A 19,176-nucleotide genomic window follows, 5' to 3' on the forward strand; every position below is an offset into this window, starting at 1 on the left:
CATTTCCTTTCCTTTCTTTTCTCTCTCTCTTTTTTGTTTTTTGTTTTTTGTTTATTTATTTATTTTTTGACGGAGTCTCACTCTGTCACCCAGGCTGGAGTTCAGTGGCACGATCTCAGCTCACTGTAACCTCCACCTCCCAGGTTCCAGTGATTCTCCTGCCTCAGCCTCTGGGGTAGCTGGGATTACAGGCACCCACCACCATGCCCAGCTAATTTTTGTATTTTTAGTAGAGACTGGGTTTCCCCATGTTGACCAGGCTGGTCTCAAACTCCTGACCTCAGGTGTTGTGCCCGCCTCAGCCTCCCAAAATGCTGGGATTACAGGTGTGAGGCTACGCGCCTGGCCAGCTTCTCTCTTTTCTAAGGCTGAATTGCAGGAATCACCACTCTGCCTCCACATTTCTACCATTCTCTCTTCCCAAGTCACCAAACCCGTTCCATATCATTATTCACAGTCCATTCTTACCAGAGCAAGATAAGACCTTGCCACTGTGGGGCCATTAAGACCAAAGCCTTATTCTCTGTTTAGCTCCTGAAGGCATTTGAGTTTGTGACCCAACAGCAAAAAAGCTAAAAAATCAATACAAGAAGACCATTTTCCTTTTATGATAAGGAGACAGACGAGAGTCTATTAAAACATACAAAGGATGATAAATAGGATAATGGTGCAATCCAATGACCTGAGATAATGCAATGACTGTGAACCTGCTGTTATTCAGTCTGCCTGAGATTAAAACTTACTGTAAAAATTATATGCTTTTGAAAATCCTATAAATAAAACTTTTATTTATTTGTTTGTTTGTTGAGATGGAGTCTTGCTCTGTCGCCCAGGCTGGAGTGCTCTGGTGCAACCTTGGTTCACTGTAACCTCTGCCTCCCAGGTTCAAGCAATTCTCCTGCCTCAGCCTCCTGAGTAGCTGGGACTAAAAGTGCGCACCACAATGCCCAGCTAATTTTTCTATTTTTAGTAGAGACAGGGTTTCACCAGGTTGGCCAGGCTGGACTGGTCTCAGACTCTTGGCCTCAAGTGATCCACCTGCCTCAGCCTCCCAAAGTTCTGGGATTAGAGGCGTGAACCACCATGCCTGGCTGAAAAACTTTTATTTTTGATTTTATTTTTTATTTCAGTTATTTTTAGGCAGAACATTAGTTGAATTCATTAAAATACATTTAAACAACATGAATTCAGGTAAATCACTGATTAGTAACCATAATTTCCCTCTTAACAGCTAATACTTAAAGAATGCTTACTTACTATTAATGTCTTTAATCTCACAAAAACCTTTTGAAGTAAATATTAATATTATCTGCATTTTGCAGAGGATGAAACTGGAGATTAGTGAGATTAAGAAACAGCTTTTAAATTGGAAAACCAGCTGGAATCCGGGTCTCTTTGGGCTAAAACACAACTGCTTAATCTTCTTCGCTGCCTCTTCATGTGTAGATAACAGATTCAAAAAGCAGAAAAAGTGTAGATTTGCACTGTAGCATTGGAATTATTATTGCAATAATTGTTTAATTGCACACTACTCCCCAAAAAGTGCAATCCGTGTTCATGCTACTACTCTATTGATATAAACTCTTTTGAAAGAATTTCATAAATCTGAATACCAGTTGTTGAAATGCTTGACTTTTTAACATTTGAATGAATAGATTAATTTTAATGAGTTTATTTTTACCTGTCTAAATTGGTAAACATTTAGGTTTTCTCACTTTCTTTGTCTCTGAATATTTTTTCCAGGGTCAACGTCTTTTTGAAAAGTTGCTCCAACTGACTTCGCAAAATATTGAAATCAAACTAGTGAGTGATGTAACAGCTGATTCAAAGGTATTAGAAGCCTTGAAATTAAAGGGTAAGACCAAGGTTGATATGCTATTCTACCGCTGGGTGTTCTGTTAAGATACCTTTAATTTCACTTAAAATAATATATAATTTCTTTATAGTTAGTACATTTCACTTAGTACATAGTACATTTACATCTTCTTTGAAAAATAACTCGATTAAAGTTTTTGAGTGGAGGAACTAATTAATATATTAGGATTTAAAAACACAGTTGCATATTAGTGTAAGCAAAATAATCTACTGGTCAATAAATGATGATTAACTAGAAAGAAGAATCTTTCCCTTTCTGAACATTTCAACAGTGTGATTACAGAGAAGAACCACTTCTTGTCAGAACAGACACTGGATCTCTACTTTTCTCTTGCCTGCCAAATGAAAATCCTTTTCACGCTATATAGTTAAAAAATAATATAGTCAGGTCCTGGAGTCTATGAAACATTGCCTGATTCATGAGTTTTAAGACAATTCCACAGGAGAACACCATTTATATAGCCACTTTGCAGTTTTTCTCACAATCTCATGAAGACTGAAAATAATTCCAAAATAACTTTTTTTATTTTGCTGTAATATCAACTGAATTGAGCTCTCACGTCCAAATAGTTTTTACTGTGTTGTAAAAATTGTTACCTGGAATTTATTATCCAAACTGTAAGCCTCTAAAAGGAAAAGGCATGTTTGAGCCAGCGAAAATATTCAAGCTGCCGGCTGTCCCTATAAGAAGACAGGGCACTGACCTCAGTGAGTCATTCATGTTCCACCTGATGGCGTTACAGCTCATGTTTGTGCTGTTTAAACATACTGTGCATTTTTTGCTTGTCATCTTCCCCACATTTTTAAGTGGGAATTCCTTCTAAAAATGGAACAGAAAATCAAATAAATGAACCCCAGTGGCCCTTCCTCCTGAAGAAGAAAAATTGGAAGTGATAAAGCATATTGAAAGTCATAACCACATAGAAGACATAAGCTTGGCCATGCACATGTACCTATCACCATGCACATGTTTTCTATGCACAGGAAAATAAAACATGAGATAGTCGTATGTTTGAAAAGCTATGCTGTGCTACTTGGGTGCAGCAGAATGTCTTTGAAAAACTTGTAAGTACCCAGTTCAGTGGATTGACAGATAAATCAATGTGGCTTAGAAATGTATTCTTACTTTTCCTATTTTTTAAAAATGTAAAATTGGGTTCTCACTATCTGATAATTTGTTAGAGAACACTTTTTTTTCTGAGGAATTGATTACTTTTGGTTAACCGAGGGTCCTGTACTTGCAGATGATTTTCCTTATGGGGTTTACTAGCATCTCTTTGGGTTTGATTATCCTGGCAGAATAAAAAGCCGATGTGTTAGGAAGAGAAGGAGGGAGCCTGAGACATCCACAGCTCTCTTTCTTGCCATAGCCCATGCTAAATCTTGTAAACTCAACCAAAAGTTAAAACTTGGGGATATTAGGAAGCCTAACAGATTTTCTTAGGAGTTGCTGAATATTTGCTACTGTAAACAGCAAATGGTGATAGACAAATGCACGAATAAAGGCCTGGTTTACATTTCTATTGTGAACTATATGTTAAAATTTCATTATAGTAATTGCATCTCACAGAAAAAGAAGTGTTTGAACTTCCAAGTATATGTAGATACTACTACTACAACTTAGGTTCTGTTGATATATAATAAGACTTCTTATCAAAATACGAAAACAAATGATTTTCCTTCATAGGAGTAAAGCAATAAACAGGACCCTAATTTCTCATAGCTATTTTCTAGGTAGCGATAGTAGGCCTTTCTGGCTCTTAGGGATGAACATGATGTGTATACTGTATGTAGAACATGTATAAATCTTTAGAATACAGTTATTGTATTTCTCTACTCTCATCCTTTGGTAGACATAAATGATAACAGCACATTTTAGAAATAATTTTTATGAGACTATTTTAAATCTGTGGTTGAATATCTTGCTTAAGGGTTATCTTTTTGTGGGGGAGGGATTCTAGTCTTTTAGCAAAATTCCAGAAAGTTTTTTTCCAGAAACATCCCACAAAAAAATAGGTAAATATAAAATGAGCCATGAGCAATTTCAGCTGCAAGAGTTACTGAATATAGAAACTAATCAAATATATTGTGAAAAAGAATAAAAGTAGGGCTTCCCAATAAATGATAAAGATTTAGTGCAGGTGTAAGTAGGCCCAGAAAAGGCCAGACAGGCTGGAGAAGTGAGACAGCTGGCCAACGCCCCTCTGATGGGTGGTGTGCAGGTCATTCCTGTTCCTTTTGCTCCCCATGCTTTGCCTCTCTCCTTGACTCAGAAATCAGAAAGATAAACCATCTCTCCAAGGTCTCAAACTGTGGCTTGGAGGTGAGGTTCTTTTGAAACCTAGCCCTCATGAAGTCCTTGCACCCAGGGAGGGATTTAATTTTACACAAGGGTCCCTGTAAATTCAAAATGGGTTTTATTAATCAGTTTTCTTAATTTCATTTCCTAACCATCTCCACCTGTATCCCTCATATAAACATCTCAAATGCAACATGTTGACTCAGCTCACATGCTTTCTTTCCCTCCCTGCACCAACACAGCATCTGTCCCTATACCTGAATTTCCATCTGCTCAGTCACTCATGTTAGAAACTCAACTCCACGCTCTCGTACGCCACATCTAATGAGCCACGGTCTATAGACTCTATCCCCCGTGTCTTTCTTCTAGATACCACATTTCCTCCTCACATACCTGCCTTGTTTCAGGTCTGTTAATACTTTGCTCAAGGCTTTGTCACCTTTCCTCTTTCACCATCTGATCTTCCACACAGCTACCAAAGAGATCTTCTACCACATGGTTATTATCACCTTACATGTTCACCCAAACTGCATGCAAGTATGAGGCTGCCTGAGGAATATCATGCATGCAATAAAAGGCACAAGTATTAAATATATAGCTCAATGAATTTCACGAAGTAAACACATCCACGTAAAACCTTCACAGATCAAGGTGTAGAATGTTGCAGATGTCTCAGAAAGCCTTCTCAATCCCCCTTGGAGTCAGTGCCCTCCGCAGAGGGAACCACTATTTCGACCTCTACCGTAGATTACCTTTATCTTTCTTTGAGCTTTATATAAATAGAATCACAGAATTCTATGTCTGGATTCTTTGGCTCAGTTTTATGTTTATAAAACCAATACATGTTGGATACAGCAGTGGTTTATTTTACATTGTTGTATAGTATTCCATTTTATGAATATAACACAATGGATCTGTTCTACTGATAGATGTTTGGGTTTTTCCTAGTTTGGGTTATTATATGTAATGATGTTATGAGCATTCTTGTACATGTCTTTCAGGTGCCTACACATACCCGTTTCTGTTCAGTACGTACTTAGGATTGGGATTGCTGACATAATAGGCTATATATGTGTTCAATTTCAATAGATATTGCCAATCAGTTTTCTAAGTGGTTGTACCAATTTACACTCTCACAAGCACTATGTTAATGTTCTGATTGCTCCACATCCTTGCAAAATTTGGCACCTTGGTTTTTTTATTTTAGCCATTCTGGTTGATATATATCATGTTGTATCTTTAATATTCATTTCTCTGATGGCTAATTATATTGAGCATCTTCTCATATGCTTATTGACCATTTCCATATTCTCTTGGAGAAGGTGCCTCTGCAAGTATTTTGCCCAGTGCTATTGTTGTTTGTTTTAATTGACCCATTCCTATTGATTATTAGGCTAGATTTGAATCCTTTGTTGGATATATGTATTTCATATATCTTCATCCATTTGAGGGTTGTCTTTTCACTCTTCCAATGATGTGTTTACATAAATGGAAATTCTTAGTTTTAATGAAATCTGATTTATTAATTGCTCCTTTATTGTTGATACTTACTGCATCCTGTATAAAAACTATTTATCATTACAAGGTCATGGAGATTTTCTTGTTTGTCGTGTTCTAGATACTATATTATTTTGCTATTCAGATTTAAGTCTGTGTTAAGTTTGGACTTTATTTCTGCTTATGGTATGAAGTAGCAGTAAAGGTTCATTTTTATACTTATGGAGGGTCATTTGTTTAAAAAAGTTGCTTCACTGTATGTTTGAGGCATCATTGTTAAAAATTAGGTGACTGTATTTTGGTTCTGTCTTTGAATTTTTTTTTTTTTTTTTTTTTTTTTGAGATGGCGTCTCGCCCTCTTGTCCAGGCTGGAGTGCAGTGACGCCATCTCTGCTCACTGCAAGCTCTGCCTCCCGGGTTCACACCATTCTCCTGCCTCAGCCTCCCAAGTAGCTGGGACTACAGGCGCTTGCCACCACGCCCGGCTAATTTTTTGTACTTTTAGTGGAGATGCGGTTTCACTGTGTTAGCCAGGATGGTTTTGATCTCCTGACCTTGTGATCCGCCCACCTCGGCCTCCCAAAGTGCTGGGATTACAGGTGTGAGCCAGCACGCCCGGCCTGAATTCTTTACTGTATTTTCTTTGTCTACTTATTTACCCTAGGACAAATGCCATACTGTTTACCTTGCCTTTATAATATGTGTTACAGATGGTGTAACTTTCATCTTTGTTTTTCACTTTTAGAACTGCCTTAGTTACTCTTGGACCTTCAGGTTTTGAAATAAATTTTAGAACCATCTTCTCATAAAACTACTAAATTGTATTAGAATTACACTGACTCTGTAGATAAACTTGGTGAAAACTGGCATTGACAATATTGAATCTTTTACTTCATGCTTATAGCAAAGCTACAATATTTCCTCTTACTACTGCTTTAGCTGCATCTATTTTTAATATGACATAAATTTCTAAATTATTTTTCTGTACAAAAAGTTTTCTGATTTCTACTCAGTCTACTCTGTACTGTGGCCTATTTAGAAATGTAATCCTTAATTTTCAAACATTCGGAGATTGTTCTATTTATCCTTTGTTATTTTCATTATGTATATTCATATAATATACTTGGTATGATTTCAGTCATTTGGTATTTTTAGAAAGTTACTTTACAAAAATTTATTTAAATAAATTTGTTTTATAAATATCAAGGCTTTCTATTGCTTTCATACAGCTTTTCATTTTTGTTTTTGCATTTTGTCAACCCTTATAAGTCTAAAAGCTGAAAGTGGAGTGTAAGTGAAATGGCTTCTCATTGTCTGATACATGATCTTAATCGGTAGACTTCAGAAACAAGCTAAACAAGATGTAAGATTGTCATTGAAATCCTCTGCTTTCTTCAAATCCACGTTCCTGCGGGGTGTGCCACTTGCTGCCACCACTTGGCTTACTGGGAGTATTCATGACAACTCTTTTTTTTTTTTTTTTTTTTTTTTTTGAGACGGAGTCTCACTCCAGTGGTGCGATCTCGGCTCACTGCAAGCTCTGCCTCCCGGATTCAAGCGATTCTTCTGCCTCAGCCTCCCAAGTAGCTGGGATTATAGGTGCATGCCACCACCCTTGGCTAATTTTTGTATTTTTAGTAGAGATGGGGTTTCACCATATTGACCAGGCTGGTCTCAAACTCCTGACCTCATGATCTGCCCACCTTGGCCTCCCGAAGTGTTGGGATTACAGGCATGAGCCACCCTGCCTGGCCAACAATTCTCTTAAGTCCCGTTTTCTCTGCTCATGCCTCCCAGCAAATGCCTTTGATATCCTACTTCTCACCAAACCTGGTGCTAGTAACAGCACAGTCATATTATTGAATTTTTATATTACTAACACAATTTTTATTTCTAGTTGTATATTTTAGTCCTAAGCAAAATATCTCTCAAGGATACCACTCTACTTTTAATTCTTGTATGTTATAGTTACTGTTGCAATTAAACAGAAAATCAGGAATTATTTGTTTGTCTACCAAAACCATGACAATTCATAAATATCATATGACCATGATATTTAATGCCTCTGTAGCCTAGCAACAATTAAAAATAAAATAAAGTCAGAAAACATAAATTTCCTTTTGAAAAAAAAAGCAGGCTTTTATTTATTCATGGTTGGATGATAAAATGATGAGTGAAATAAATGTCATAAAAGATTCAGAATCAGTGACCTAGAAGTTAAGTCCACATTTTCTCCTTTTTTTTTTTTTTTTTTTTTTAATTAAAAAGGCATTTGAAACCTCAGGGTCTGAAATCTCTCATTTCAGTCTCATTCTTACTATTTACTGTAAATGACTTTTCAAGTGTCTGAAAGCTAATTGTTATTCCCAAACACAACCTACTTTTTCAGGGCCGTGTTTCTCAAAATATGCTTTTCTGTGTGCCTGAAATACCCTTATTTTCCTTTTTTCCTTGTTAATTTACAAGCTCTCTTTTCTATCTTTTTTTTTTTTTTTTTTTTTTTTGAGAGCGAGAGAGAGGTGATGTCTTGTTCCATCACCCAGGCTGTAGTAAATTGGCATTATAACAGCTCACTGCAGCTTTGAACTCCTGGGCTCAAGTGATGCTCCCACCTCAGCCTCCCCAGTAGCTGGGACCAGAGGCATGAGCCACCATGCCTGACCAAGTCTATTTTTAAGTCTTACGCATAGTGTTTTCCCTTTCACCTTCATCTCTTTACCCTGGTTGATCTTACCATCTACTTTTTCTCCATGTTCATTAATGTTTAATCCAACAATTATTCCTTCACTATCTGTCATGTGCCAACAAGTTGGGCTTTAAAGAGAGGAAGGTGACTAAGACATGAGCCTTCCCCTAACTTCAAAGAGTTCAGAGTTTGGTAGAGAAGACCAAGTGATAAGTGAAATAAAGTGATCGAGAATTTCCTAAAACATCTACACAGAGTCCAATGTTTCTGAATCACTTTTTGCAACAGCGGTTGATGCCCATGCTTTCCACCCAGCATAGTCTCTGTACCACCAAGAGTGTCGACGGTGCTATGTAGCTTTAAGAAACAGAATGCATTACTGTTGTCTCTAATCAGAATTCCATCCTGCTTGTTTTTGAAGCTTACCAGAATATGTCAAAGCAAGATATTCAGACAATAACCAGATCTTGTATTCTTTCCTCAAAGGGTCCTTAAATGGTTTGTTGACTGAATATTGGGAAACTTCGAGAGCTGTGTCATGCCACCAGGAATAATGTAGTGACAACTTTGTCACAACTTGCCACCTGGTCTGTAGCAATCATAAGATGCATTGCAATGTCAGAGATGTTAAAATGTGAAGAATAAAGTTTCAGAATGAATGACTTACAGTAGTAAGTGTTATTTTCAAATATTTAGTAATAAACTAGAAAATTCAACTTAGAAACTTTAAACTTTAATAAGTTAATTAAATTAAAATGACCATTCCTCATACCACACTGAGAGAGGTAGATTCTAAACCAAACCTCTTGTAACAGGCCTTCCTTGTAGTGCGGTGACCATACTCAGTGGATGGAAATTTGGAGAATTCAGGCTGTGCTGGTTTTTAAGAAATGTGGGGGTCTTTACAGACCCCCTTGATGGCTAGAGCATTCAGTGATAGGAAGTGTGCCTATCCAAAAATATAAATAAGCAGAAACTGCTCTATTACCTGAAACAGGAAGGAAGTTATTCAAATCAGTTTTTATATGCAATTTCTATAGGAAAACAATACAATGAAACCAGAAACTGAAATACACTGGAGAAGAGACAGTCTCCTGGGGTAGACAAGAAAGATATCAGAAATCATATTCCTAGCTATGCAGCATGATGAATCGCAACCCAAATGAAAAAAGAGGGGATAATCATGAAAGCTTGGTTCTAAAAAGAAGAGGGATAGCAAACACTCAGTGGTAAACGTGACAGGTGTGAAAAGGCTCAGGCGATTGTTCCTAGTGACATTATCTGCTGAGAGAGTGACCGTACAAATAACCAATTTCACTTATGGGCTAAACTCTGTCACTAGGTGCTGTTTGGTCTTTAAAAAAAAATAAATCTTTTAAATTGATTTTATCTGAAAAGTAAAAGTCACATATATTTATCATGTGCAACATGTTTTGAAATCTGTTTACATTGTGGAATGGCTGTATTGAGCTAATTAGCAAATGCATTATTTCATATACTTAATTTTGTGGTGAGAGCACTTGAAATCTACTTCCTTAGCAATTTTCAAGAATACAATCTTGTACATTGTTATTAACTATTATCACCATGTTGTATGGTGGATCGCTCCTTATTGCCAGTGATCAGCCCAGTTACACAACCACAGAAAGAAATTCATCCTAGAGCTTGGGGACCTCCATGCTGTGCCTCTTTCTCCTGATGGTCCAGCACACTGTGGGCTCGGGGTGTTAACACAGTCCTGCTCAGCTGGTATTGCAAGCTTTCAGTCTGTTAGAATCAAACATGTATTTTCCTCCCCCTCCCTTCTCTCCTGCACACAGACCTACAAGTGATTAAACGTAGAGCTTAGTCTGTGCCACCTATATATGTTTTGTGATAACTTTAAGGAGCTGATAACAAAACTTTTTTTACAAGGTTTTGTTTTGTTTTGCCAGAGCATTCATGTGTCAAGAATTTTCTTTCCTTTTTGGATTCTTCAGATAGATAGTAGATACATAGATAGAAGGTAGGTAGATAGTTAGATGACAGATACATAGAAAGATATAGAGATAGATATAGAGATAGATAGATAGATAGATAGATAGATAGATAGATAGAAGATAGGTAGGTAGGTAGGTAGATATAGATAGATGATAGGTAGGTAGACAGATGATAGAAAGAAGGTATGTAGGTAGATAGATATAGATAGAAGATAGTAGGTAGAGATAGATGATAGATAGATAGATAGATAGATAGATAGATAGATAGAAAAAAGAGAAGAGAGAAAAGAAAGAAGATAGGTAGGTAGATGACAGATACACAGAAAGAAATAGATGACAGATACATAGAAAGATAGATATTAATAGATAGATAGATAGATGATAGTCTTAGTTCATTTGTGCTGCTGTAATAACAGACTGAGCAATTTATAAAGAACAGGCACTTATTTTTTCACAGTTCTGGGGTCTGGAAGTTTAAGATCAAGGCACCAGCAGATTCAGTGTCTGCTGAGAGCTTCTCTCTGCTTCCAAGATGGCGCCTTGCTACTGCATCCCCCAGAGGGAACAAACGCTGTGTCCTCACGTGGCGGATAAGACAGAAGGGCACAAAAGAATCTAAGCTTGTTCCTTTCAGCCCCCACTACAAGACATCAATACATTTGTGACTCAGTCACTTCCCAAAGACCCCACTTCTTAATACTGCCACAGTGGAGATTAAGTTTAAACGAACGATTCTTGAGGGACATTCAAATCAGATAGAGAAACAGATCTTCAGATTTTCTCTCCATGAGATTTTAAAATTAAATTTCTAGATTTCCCTATCTTTTTATCCACATTGTTTCCTTTCTGTTACTTTTTGTTTATAAAGGCAATACAAAGCATGCTCTTGGGATGAACTCTTGGTCACAGCAACAGTGCTCAGCCCTCTGCATCCACTCACCTGCTCCCTTTGTGACTCAAGTCATACATTTGCTGAGTGACTGTCTCAGACACCCAGTTTAAAAGCAACCCCAACTTTCCCTCATTAGCACTATATGGCAAGTAAGTGAGCCAATTTGACAGAGCCTTACCCATATTAGTGAATAACCAATAGCCACAGGGACCTAATGAGCCCTGGCTGGGCATCTTTAGGTCATTTGGGTTACGATCCCACAAAGCATTGAACAAATGGTAGACATTTAATTGGCCTTTACTTGTGACTAAATTTTATTCATTAAAGTCGAAATCTTAATTGAAATAAGACTATAAAGCTCTTTCACTCTTGTTAATAACACTGTATTTTTAAATTGTTGAGTTCTGGTGTTCGTTTAGCTACATTATTTTAAAAAGGACAGGGAGCTGCTGAATTCTTTCTGTTGAATTCTAAATCTGATCTTTGCCATTGCTTATTTAAATTCAAGAAAGCTGTACTCATTCATCATTGATAATCCATATTTTTATTTTCACATTCATGGATTAGGCTTAACAAAATCTTTGAAAGGGAAAATATATTCCTAAATCTGAGCATAGGAGCATACGTAATTTTTTTTTATTATACTTTAAGTTTTAAGGTACATGTGCACAACATGCAGGTTATTTACATATGTATACATGTGCCATGTTGGTGTGCTGCACCCATTAACTCGTCATTTAGAGCATGCGTAATTATTTAAGTTAATGCAAACTGCCCTAGTTTCCAGTTCTGCATTTTACAAGGTGATTTTCGAACAGCTTACTCCGAATCAGTGAAGGATAGCTTATTGAGGCTTTTTTTACTTAGGTTTTACTGCTTTATAATTATTCCAAAACCTAACTCTACAAGTACGTATGCCTGTATGTGCTAATTTAATGTAAGCCTTATAAGTATAATTTGGTAGTTTCCCCAGAGTAAACTTTATATTCTTCTAGCTTTCATTTCCACTGTCTGAAAGGTTGCCATCGTTAAGGAGGCTGAACATTTCAAGTGAAGGACAGTCCTCATGGTTATCATGAATGTGGAATCCTCTGGACAGGGGGCTTATGAAGCTGCTTTGTATTGGGTCCACTCTGGTAACGGCCCAGATGGAAGTCAGGTGCCCTGACGGTCACCCAGGCATGCTTTTCCAATATGTGCTTTCATTTCACACCTTCTCAAAGTGAATGCCACTTGAGAGGCTCATGCTTGATTGCCTGAAGGCTGCTGCCTTTGTCCTATACGCTGCCGTCAAAATGCATTGCAAGGGATTCTGTCTTCCACCTTTCTTTACAGCACACCAAAATATTTGGCAGCAAGGCAGAAACTTTTCGTCCTATGCTTGTTTGGCCACATTATGCTTTTTAGTGATAATTAGCAGCATAATTAGCATAATAACTAGGAACAGGTACTTTTGTGGCCCAGACCTTATGCTAAAATTCTAAACTTGTCATTACTGTGTGGTGTAACCATAGGCCGGCACTTTCTCTGAGCCTCAGTGGTGGTGGTGGTGGTGGTTGTTTGAGACGGAATTTCACTCTTGTTGCCCAGGCTGGCGTGCAATGGTGTGTTATTGGCTCACTGCAACCTCCACCTCCCAGTTTCAAGCAATTCTTCTGCCTCAGCCTCCCGAGTAGCTGGGATTACAGGTGCCCACCACCATGCCTGGCTAATTTTTGTATTTTTAGTAGAGATGGGGTTTCACCATGTTGGCCAGGCTGGTGTTGAACTCCTGACCTCAGGTGATCCACCTGCCTTGGCCTCCCAAAGTGCTGAGATTACAGGCGTGAGCCACTGTGCCCAGCCTTTTCTTTTTTTTTCTTTTTTTCTTTTTTTTTTTTTTCAGTTAAATGAGGATAATAACCTCCCTGAGAGCTATGAGAATTAAATTAGATAATATATAAAAAGTGTCTGGTGCAGGTGCCTACCTCATAATAAACTATTAGTAAATGACATCCACTATAGCTATTGCCTTAATTTACCCAAGTGTGTACTATTTGTGTTTGACCTGTCAGTGCCACTAGACCAGACTGGATTTATTTTTGCTTCTAAATTACAAACCTAGGTCTGTGATTTTTCTGATGAAAGAAAAGCCCCCGTTTTAATCATACATTACAGATCGTCTTTGGGAATGCAGCTGGTTCATTTGCCTGTATGGTTGTGTGCTAACTCTTGCTGGCTTCAGTTTGTATTGGAATTGTTCAGCTGGTGACACCAATGACTCCCCATCTGTGTTTTCGGTCTCAGTTCTAAGAGCTACCCAAGTTAAGTCTGCAATTCAATGTGTTTAAACTTTCACAAGGGTTCATCTGATACATATAATATAGTCGTACCCGTCTAAACACATAAAATCTAAACATTTGCTCTAAAACATAGAATCTTGTGCTACAGGTTTTATTTTTATCCCTAATACATAAGAACCTTGGCAGGAATAGCATTTTCAAGGAAATTATATGCATATCCAACCTTGTGACAGGAGAAAAGCAGAATTTTATCTGTTTCATCTAGTTGTGGCTTTATGTATTTCTATTCTAGGGATGCTAGAATTTGGGGAGGATGTTCTTTAAGAGGTGAAGAGGCCGGGCACGGTGGCTCACGCCTGTAATCCCAGCACTTTGGGAGGCGGACAGATCACGAGGTCAGGAGATCGAGACCATCCTGGCTAACACGGTGAAACCCGTCTCTACTAAAAATACAAAAAATTAGCCGGGTGTGGTGGCGGGCGCCTCTAGTCCCAGCTACTCAGGAGGCTGAGGCAGGAGAATGGCATGAACCCCGGGGGGCGGAGCCTGCAGTGAGCCGAGATCGCACCACTGCACTCCAGCCTAGGCGACAGAGCGAGACTCTGTCTCAAAAAAAAAAAAAAAAAAAGGGTGAAGAGAGGCTGGGTGTGGTGATTCACACTTGTAATGCCAGCACTTTGGGAGGCTGAGGTGGGAGGATCATTTGAGTCCAGGAGTTCCACACTGCAGTGAGCTGTGATCAATGAGCTATGATCCACCACTGTACTCCAGCCAGGCGATAGAGTGAGACCCTGCCTCAAAAAAAAAAAAAAAAAAAAGGCCATACACGGTGGCTCACGCCTGTAATCCCAGCACTTTGGGAAGCCAAGGCAAGCGGATCACAAGGTCAGGAGTTTGAGACCAGCCTGAGCAACATGGTAAAACCCCGTCTCTACTAAAAATACAAAAATTAGCCGGGCTTGGTGGTGTGCACCTGTAATCCCAGCTACTCGAGAGGCTGAGGCAGGAGAACTGTTTGAACCCAGGAGGCGGAAGTTGCAGTGAGCCGAGATCACACCACTGCACTCCAGCCTGAGCGGCAGAGTGAGAGTCCATCTCAAAAAAAAAAAAAGGCACTGAAGAGGAATAAAGATATAAATAAAAGAATAAATGGCAATCTTTCAGAAAGCCCTTATAATTCTGAGGGATCCCATGGTCAGCATTTTTAGCCAGTAGCTTTTCTATTTTTTTTAGTCCCAAACAGAAAAGCTAGTTGCTAAAAATGCTGATCATGGGATCCCCAGAATCATAAGGGCTTTCAGAAGCCCTCGTCTCCACATCTATGTTCATACATCCACGTGTATGTTCTGGAGGGTACTAGAGACTTTTTTTTTCTTTGTTGTAGAGATAGTCTTGTTATGTTGCCCAGGCTGGTCTCACACTCCTGGACTCAAGCCATCCTCCTACTTTGGCCTCCCCAAGTGCTGGGATTACAGGTGTGGGCCACCATGACTGGCTAGAGACATGTCTTCTGACAGAGCAGTTCCTGCCTTGCCTGGAGTAGCCAGACAGAATATTCGTTATCCTCATTAGTGAGTAAGATCCCTTACTTCTGTGATTCCATGGACATCCCAATTGCACCTGCTTTTTAAATCAATGTCATGAGAACTGATGTGAGTTACGATGCAAAGCTCTGTTTCTGTTGTTTCCAGCAGGCTGTTCAGCATGAACCTTGGCCATGACCTATTATTTCTGTGCCCACCTTCTTCCCATACTATATTTTATCTATTTTTTTAGCTCATTTCCTTCCATCCCTTTCTCATGCTTGGTAATTCTACTAACTTCCTCCTATGTCATACACAGGAAAAGGTATTCCAAATACTCACAGATATACTCACACTCTATGTCTCCTAACCAACATCTTTCTTCTTCATAAGATCATGTCTCTTACTTATTGAACATAACAAACAAACAAAACTAGAGGCTATCAGCCTGGGACTCTCCCATCACAGTGCTCCATCCCAGTACATTTTCTGTATCTACATGCATCTCCATCTCCTTTCCTTCAACCTCAGAAGGAGGGTATCTCTGATTCTCTTCCAAGGCTAACTCTTCCACCTAAGACATCTGGTCCCACTTTCTCAGGAATTTCAGTCAAGTTTTTCTCTCTCTTACCTTTACATTTACCCTTTGCCTTTTAAGTGGCTCTCTCCCCTCAACGTATAAACACACTCAAGTCAATGAGGGGAAAGGAAAAAGAACTTGGCACTATCCATCCTAGATCCCCTCTGGCAGGTGCGCCCCACCCAATGCCTGCCCTTTTCTCCATGTTCAGGTTTATGCACCACTGTTCCTACCCCTGTGCAGTCCTCCAACCACAGCAGCCTGGCTCTGCCCTGACTTCACTGAAACTACCTTGCCAAAGTCCCGGAGGACTTCCAGGTATGGAACTCAGTGGGAATATCTTAGACCTTGTATCACATGACCTTTCTTCAGCCTTGAACACTGTGTACTGCTTTTTTCTTTTCCTTGGAACTGTCTAGTCCCTTGGTTTCACTCTATGTTTCCCTTCTGTCTCTGGCCACGCTTTCTCAGTCTCTTTTGCCGATTTTGAATACACTATCTTTCCCTTAAACATTGGCTTCTTCTCTTCTTTCTCTTCCTCTTCCCTTCTCTTCACTTTCTTTACTCTTGCTGCATTGATTGCTTCTGCTTCTCCTTCTGTGTCTTCATTCGTCACCGATATGCAGATGGCCCACACATTGTTTTTCCTGAGTTCCAGGCACAAATATTCAACAGCAAACTTCACATTTCCTCTTGGATATTCATGGAATACCTCAAAATCAATGTATCCAAAATGAAATGGATGCACCACCCCCACCTGGCCCTCCATGTTCTTCTTCCATTAAGTTTTATCTCAGTAAATGACCTGACTGTCCTTTTTTTTGCCCCTCAAAGAAACCTAGAGCTAAACTTGATTTCCTTCTCCTCCTCTAACCTTCAAAATCAAATCAGTCTGCACTTCTACATGTGCAGTCTTAACATTTCTGGAAGTGATTCTCCTTTTTCCTCCCTACCTCTACTACTCTAACTTAGGCCTTTATCATTTCTCTGGAATGACTGCAAATGACATCCTAACAGTTTTTCCTGACTCCAATGTTAACTATATTCTATTCTCCACACTGAATGAGGCTCCTAAAAGTCAGTAAATTCTTCCTGTCCCTTCCTTGCTTTACCGTTTTTTGGCGGCTTGCTGAATTTTTTATTTGAATGTATTATTTTATTATGTATTAGGATAAAGTAGTACATAACTAGTACATCAAACGCATTATTTTATGATTAGTAATACTTGGGGCAAAGCTAAGAATGTATCAATTTAAATTTGATTTAAGTGTAATTAAGTAAATAATAGCACTGGTCTAGAAATAGGATTGGTTAAAAAAAATAATATGGAACTCAAATGGCAGCAGAGACATTCCAAGGTTCTCAGCAAGGTTTCCCCAGGAGGCATCTCCCACCTCCCTCCAAGCTGAATCGTCTGCCCCTCCCCATTCCCCTTCACCTTCCAGGGCTTCCCTCTCTCTGAGCATCACCGCACTGTAATGCGTGTTTCTACTTCTAGACTTTAACCTCAATGAGGGCAAGATGGAGACTTGACGCTTGACATGTGTGTAGGCAATAAATAAATGTTAGTTGAATAAACCGTGCAAGCTTTGGGTGTATAAAGCACTACGTAGAGTACACTTCAAATTTCCCAGATTTCGGGTTGAGCCTTGATTTTTATAACACTGAGTATACTGTTTTTCTCTGGGAGAGACTAAGCAACGTGGCAAGTGACTAAATTTAAAATCAGGAGATTTAGAAGGGTTAAACTTTGTTCTGACATGGCTGGGACCTAGAAGGTGGTGAAGGAATAACTTTCTTCATATGAAGGGAACCATGCTAGAAAGGAATTTCTTTATAATTAAAGCTTAGGATGGCTCTGAAATGTTATGCTAATTAGTAATTGATGGTGCGAGCATTTTGAAAGTATAGAATGCTATATCAATGCTAATTTTCACGGAAATTTACATAGTATCTGTCTCCTAATAGAAAATAGTGCTTGAAAGTGACATTGAAAATGGCATTTGAAGGGTTGATATAATTCAAACTACTTTGCTTTATATTTCTGTTCCTTTAATAAGCTCCTATGGAGATCAGAAATAAGAACGTTTTGAATGTTTTTTTCTACATTATTTTTTTCTGGTCATTTGCCCAGTTAGATGATGGAGTATGGATCATACTTAGGAGAATACGTGCAGTTTGTTGAGGTGTTCTAAGTTCTTCAGTCATCCATATGGCTAATGAACCCAAACTTGGGCAGAGGTATTAAGTGATTTCCTTCTCAAGAAAAAGTCAAGGGTATTAATATTTCACTACCCCTCTGGTTGTTTTTTGCTCCCTCCCTTTTAACTTTCTTTGAAAGACGATATGAAGGTGTTTTAGTCTATTTTGTGTTACTATAACAGAATATCTGAGACTAGGTAATTTATAAAGAACAGAAACTTATCTGAGACTGGATAATTTATAAAGAACAGAAATTTATTTCTTACAATTCTGAAGGCTAGGATGTACAAGATCAAGGTGCTGGCATCTTGTGAAGACCTTCTTGCTGTATCATTTCATGGCAGAAGGTGGAAGGGCAAAAGAGGACCAATCCTGTCTGTCAAGTCCCTTTATAAGGCCATTTAATACCGTTCAAAATGGAGGAGCCCAATGGTTTGAATACCTCTTAAAAGCCCCACCCACAGTGGGGCCAACAATACTATCACATTGACCATTTAGTTTAGTTTTGTTTAGTCTCTGTCGCCCAAGCTGGGGTGCAGTGGTGTGATCTCAGCTCCTTGCAACCTCTGCCTCCCGAGTAGCTGGGATTACAGGCCTGTGCCACCACACCTGGCTAATTTTTGTATTTTTATTAGAGGTGAGGTTTCACCATGTTGGCTAGGCTGGTCTCAAACTCCTGACCTCAGGTAATCCACCTGTCTTGGCCTCCCAAAGTACTGGGATTACAGTCATGACCCACCACACCCAGCTGCCCATTTAGTTTTAACACCGGAATTTTGGAGGGAACATCTTCAAACCATAGCAAAGGGAGTGTGGAGATACACAGTTTTGTAGGCTTATTAAGGAAACTGATAAATTATGGTTCCTCTTGAGGAAAGAGTACATGCTACCAACCTAAAAGGAAGGGACTGAGGCACAAAATATAATTTAAAGAGTTTACCTGAGCCAAAGTGAGGGCAGCTGCCCAGAAGACTTAGACTTAACTAACCTTGGATATGCGCTCCCTTCAGCCTTTGTTACAAACAGGCTTTTAAAGGCAAAAATGGTGACAGAGTGGGCTGATACAAAGTTGTTTGTCAGGAATTCTCATTGGTTTGCAGAAATAACATTGATCATTGATTGGCTATATGTTTGTTTTTGGTTTTTTTTTGGGGGGTGTATTTTAAATGTCATTTTTTTCTTTTTTTTTAAATATACTTTAAATTCTGGGATACATGTGCAGAACATGCAGGTTTGTTACATAGATATACACATGATTGGCTGTATGTTTTTAAGCTATAGGATGTGGGTTATAGTGTCCAGTGTGGCATTATTAGGTTAATGGACAGCTATTTATGGCAATAGTAAGCGGTTTCAAGAGA

General features: G+C 38.8%; 1 protein-coding gene across 6 annotated transcripts in view; it reads left to right on the forward strand.

Annotated features, from left to right (window-relative positions):
* The window catches only part of PLD5 (phospholipase D family member 5), a 436,159-nt gene that overhangs the window by 259,751 nt on the left and 157,232 nt on the right, over nt 1-19,176 (forward strand). For 5 of the 6 annotated variants that reach the window (XR_008527647.2, XM_054560816.2, XM_054560813.2 and 2 more), the window contains one exon: nt 1,744-1,855. Coding sequence is in view for 4 of the 6 variants with exons in the window: in XM_054560816.2 (XP_054416791.1) it covers nt 1,744-1,855 (112 nt within the window). In the remaining 2 variants the exon portion in view is untranslated. Of the gene's footprint in view, nt 1-1,743; nt 1,856-19,176 lie in introns of those variants that run through there. The other variant, XM_054560829.2, reaches the window with a different exon arrangement.

This window comes from Pongo abelii, chromosome 1, assembly GCF_028885655.2.
Source record: "Pongo abelii isolate AG06213 chromosome 1, NHGRI_mPonAbe1-v2.0_pri, whole genome shotgun sequence".
NCBI classification, from domain to species: Eukaryota; Metazoa; Chordata; class Mammalia; order Primates; family Hominidae; genus Pongo; species Pongo abelii.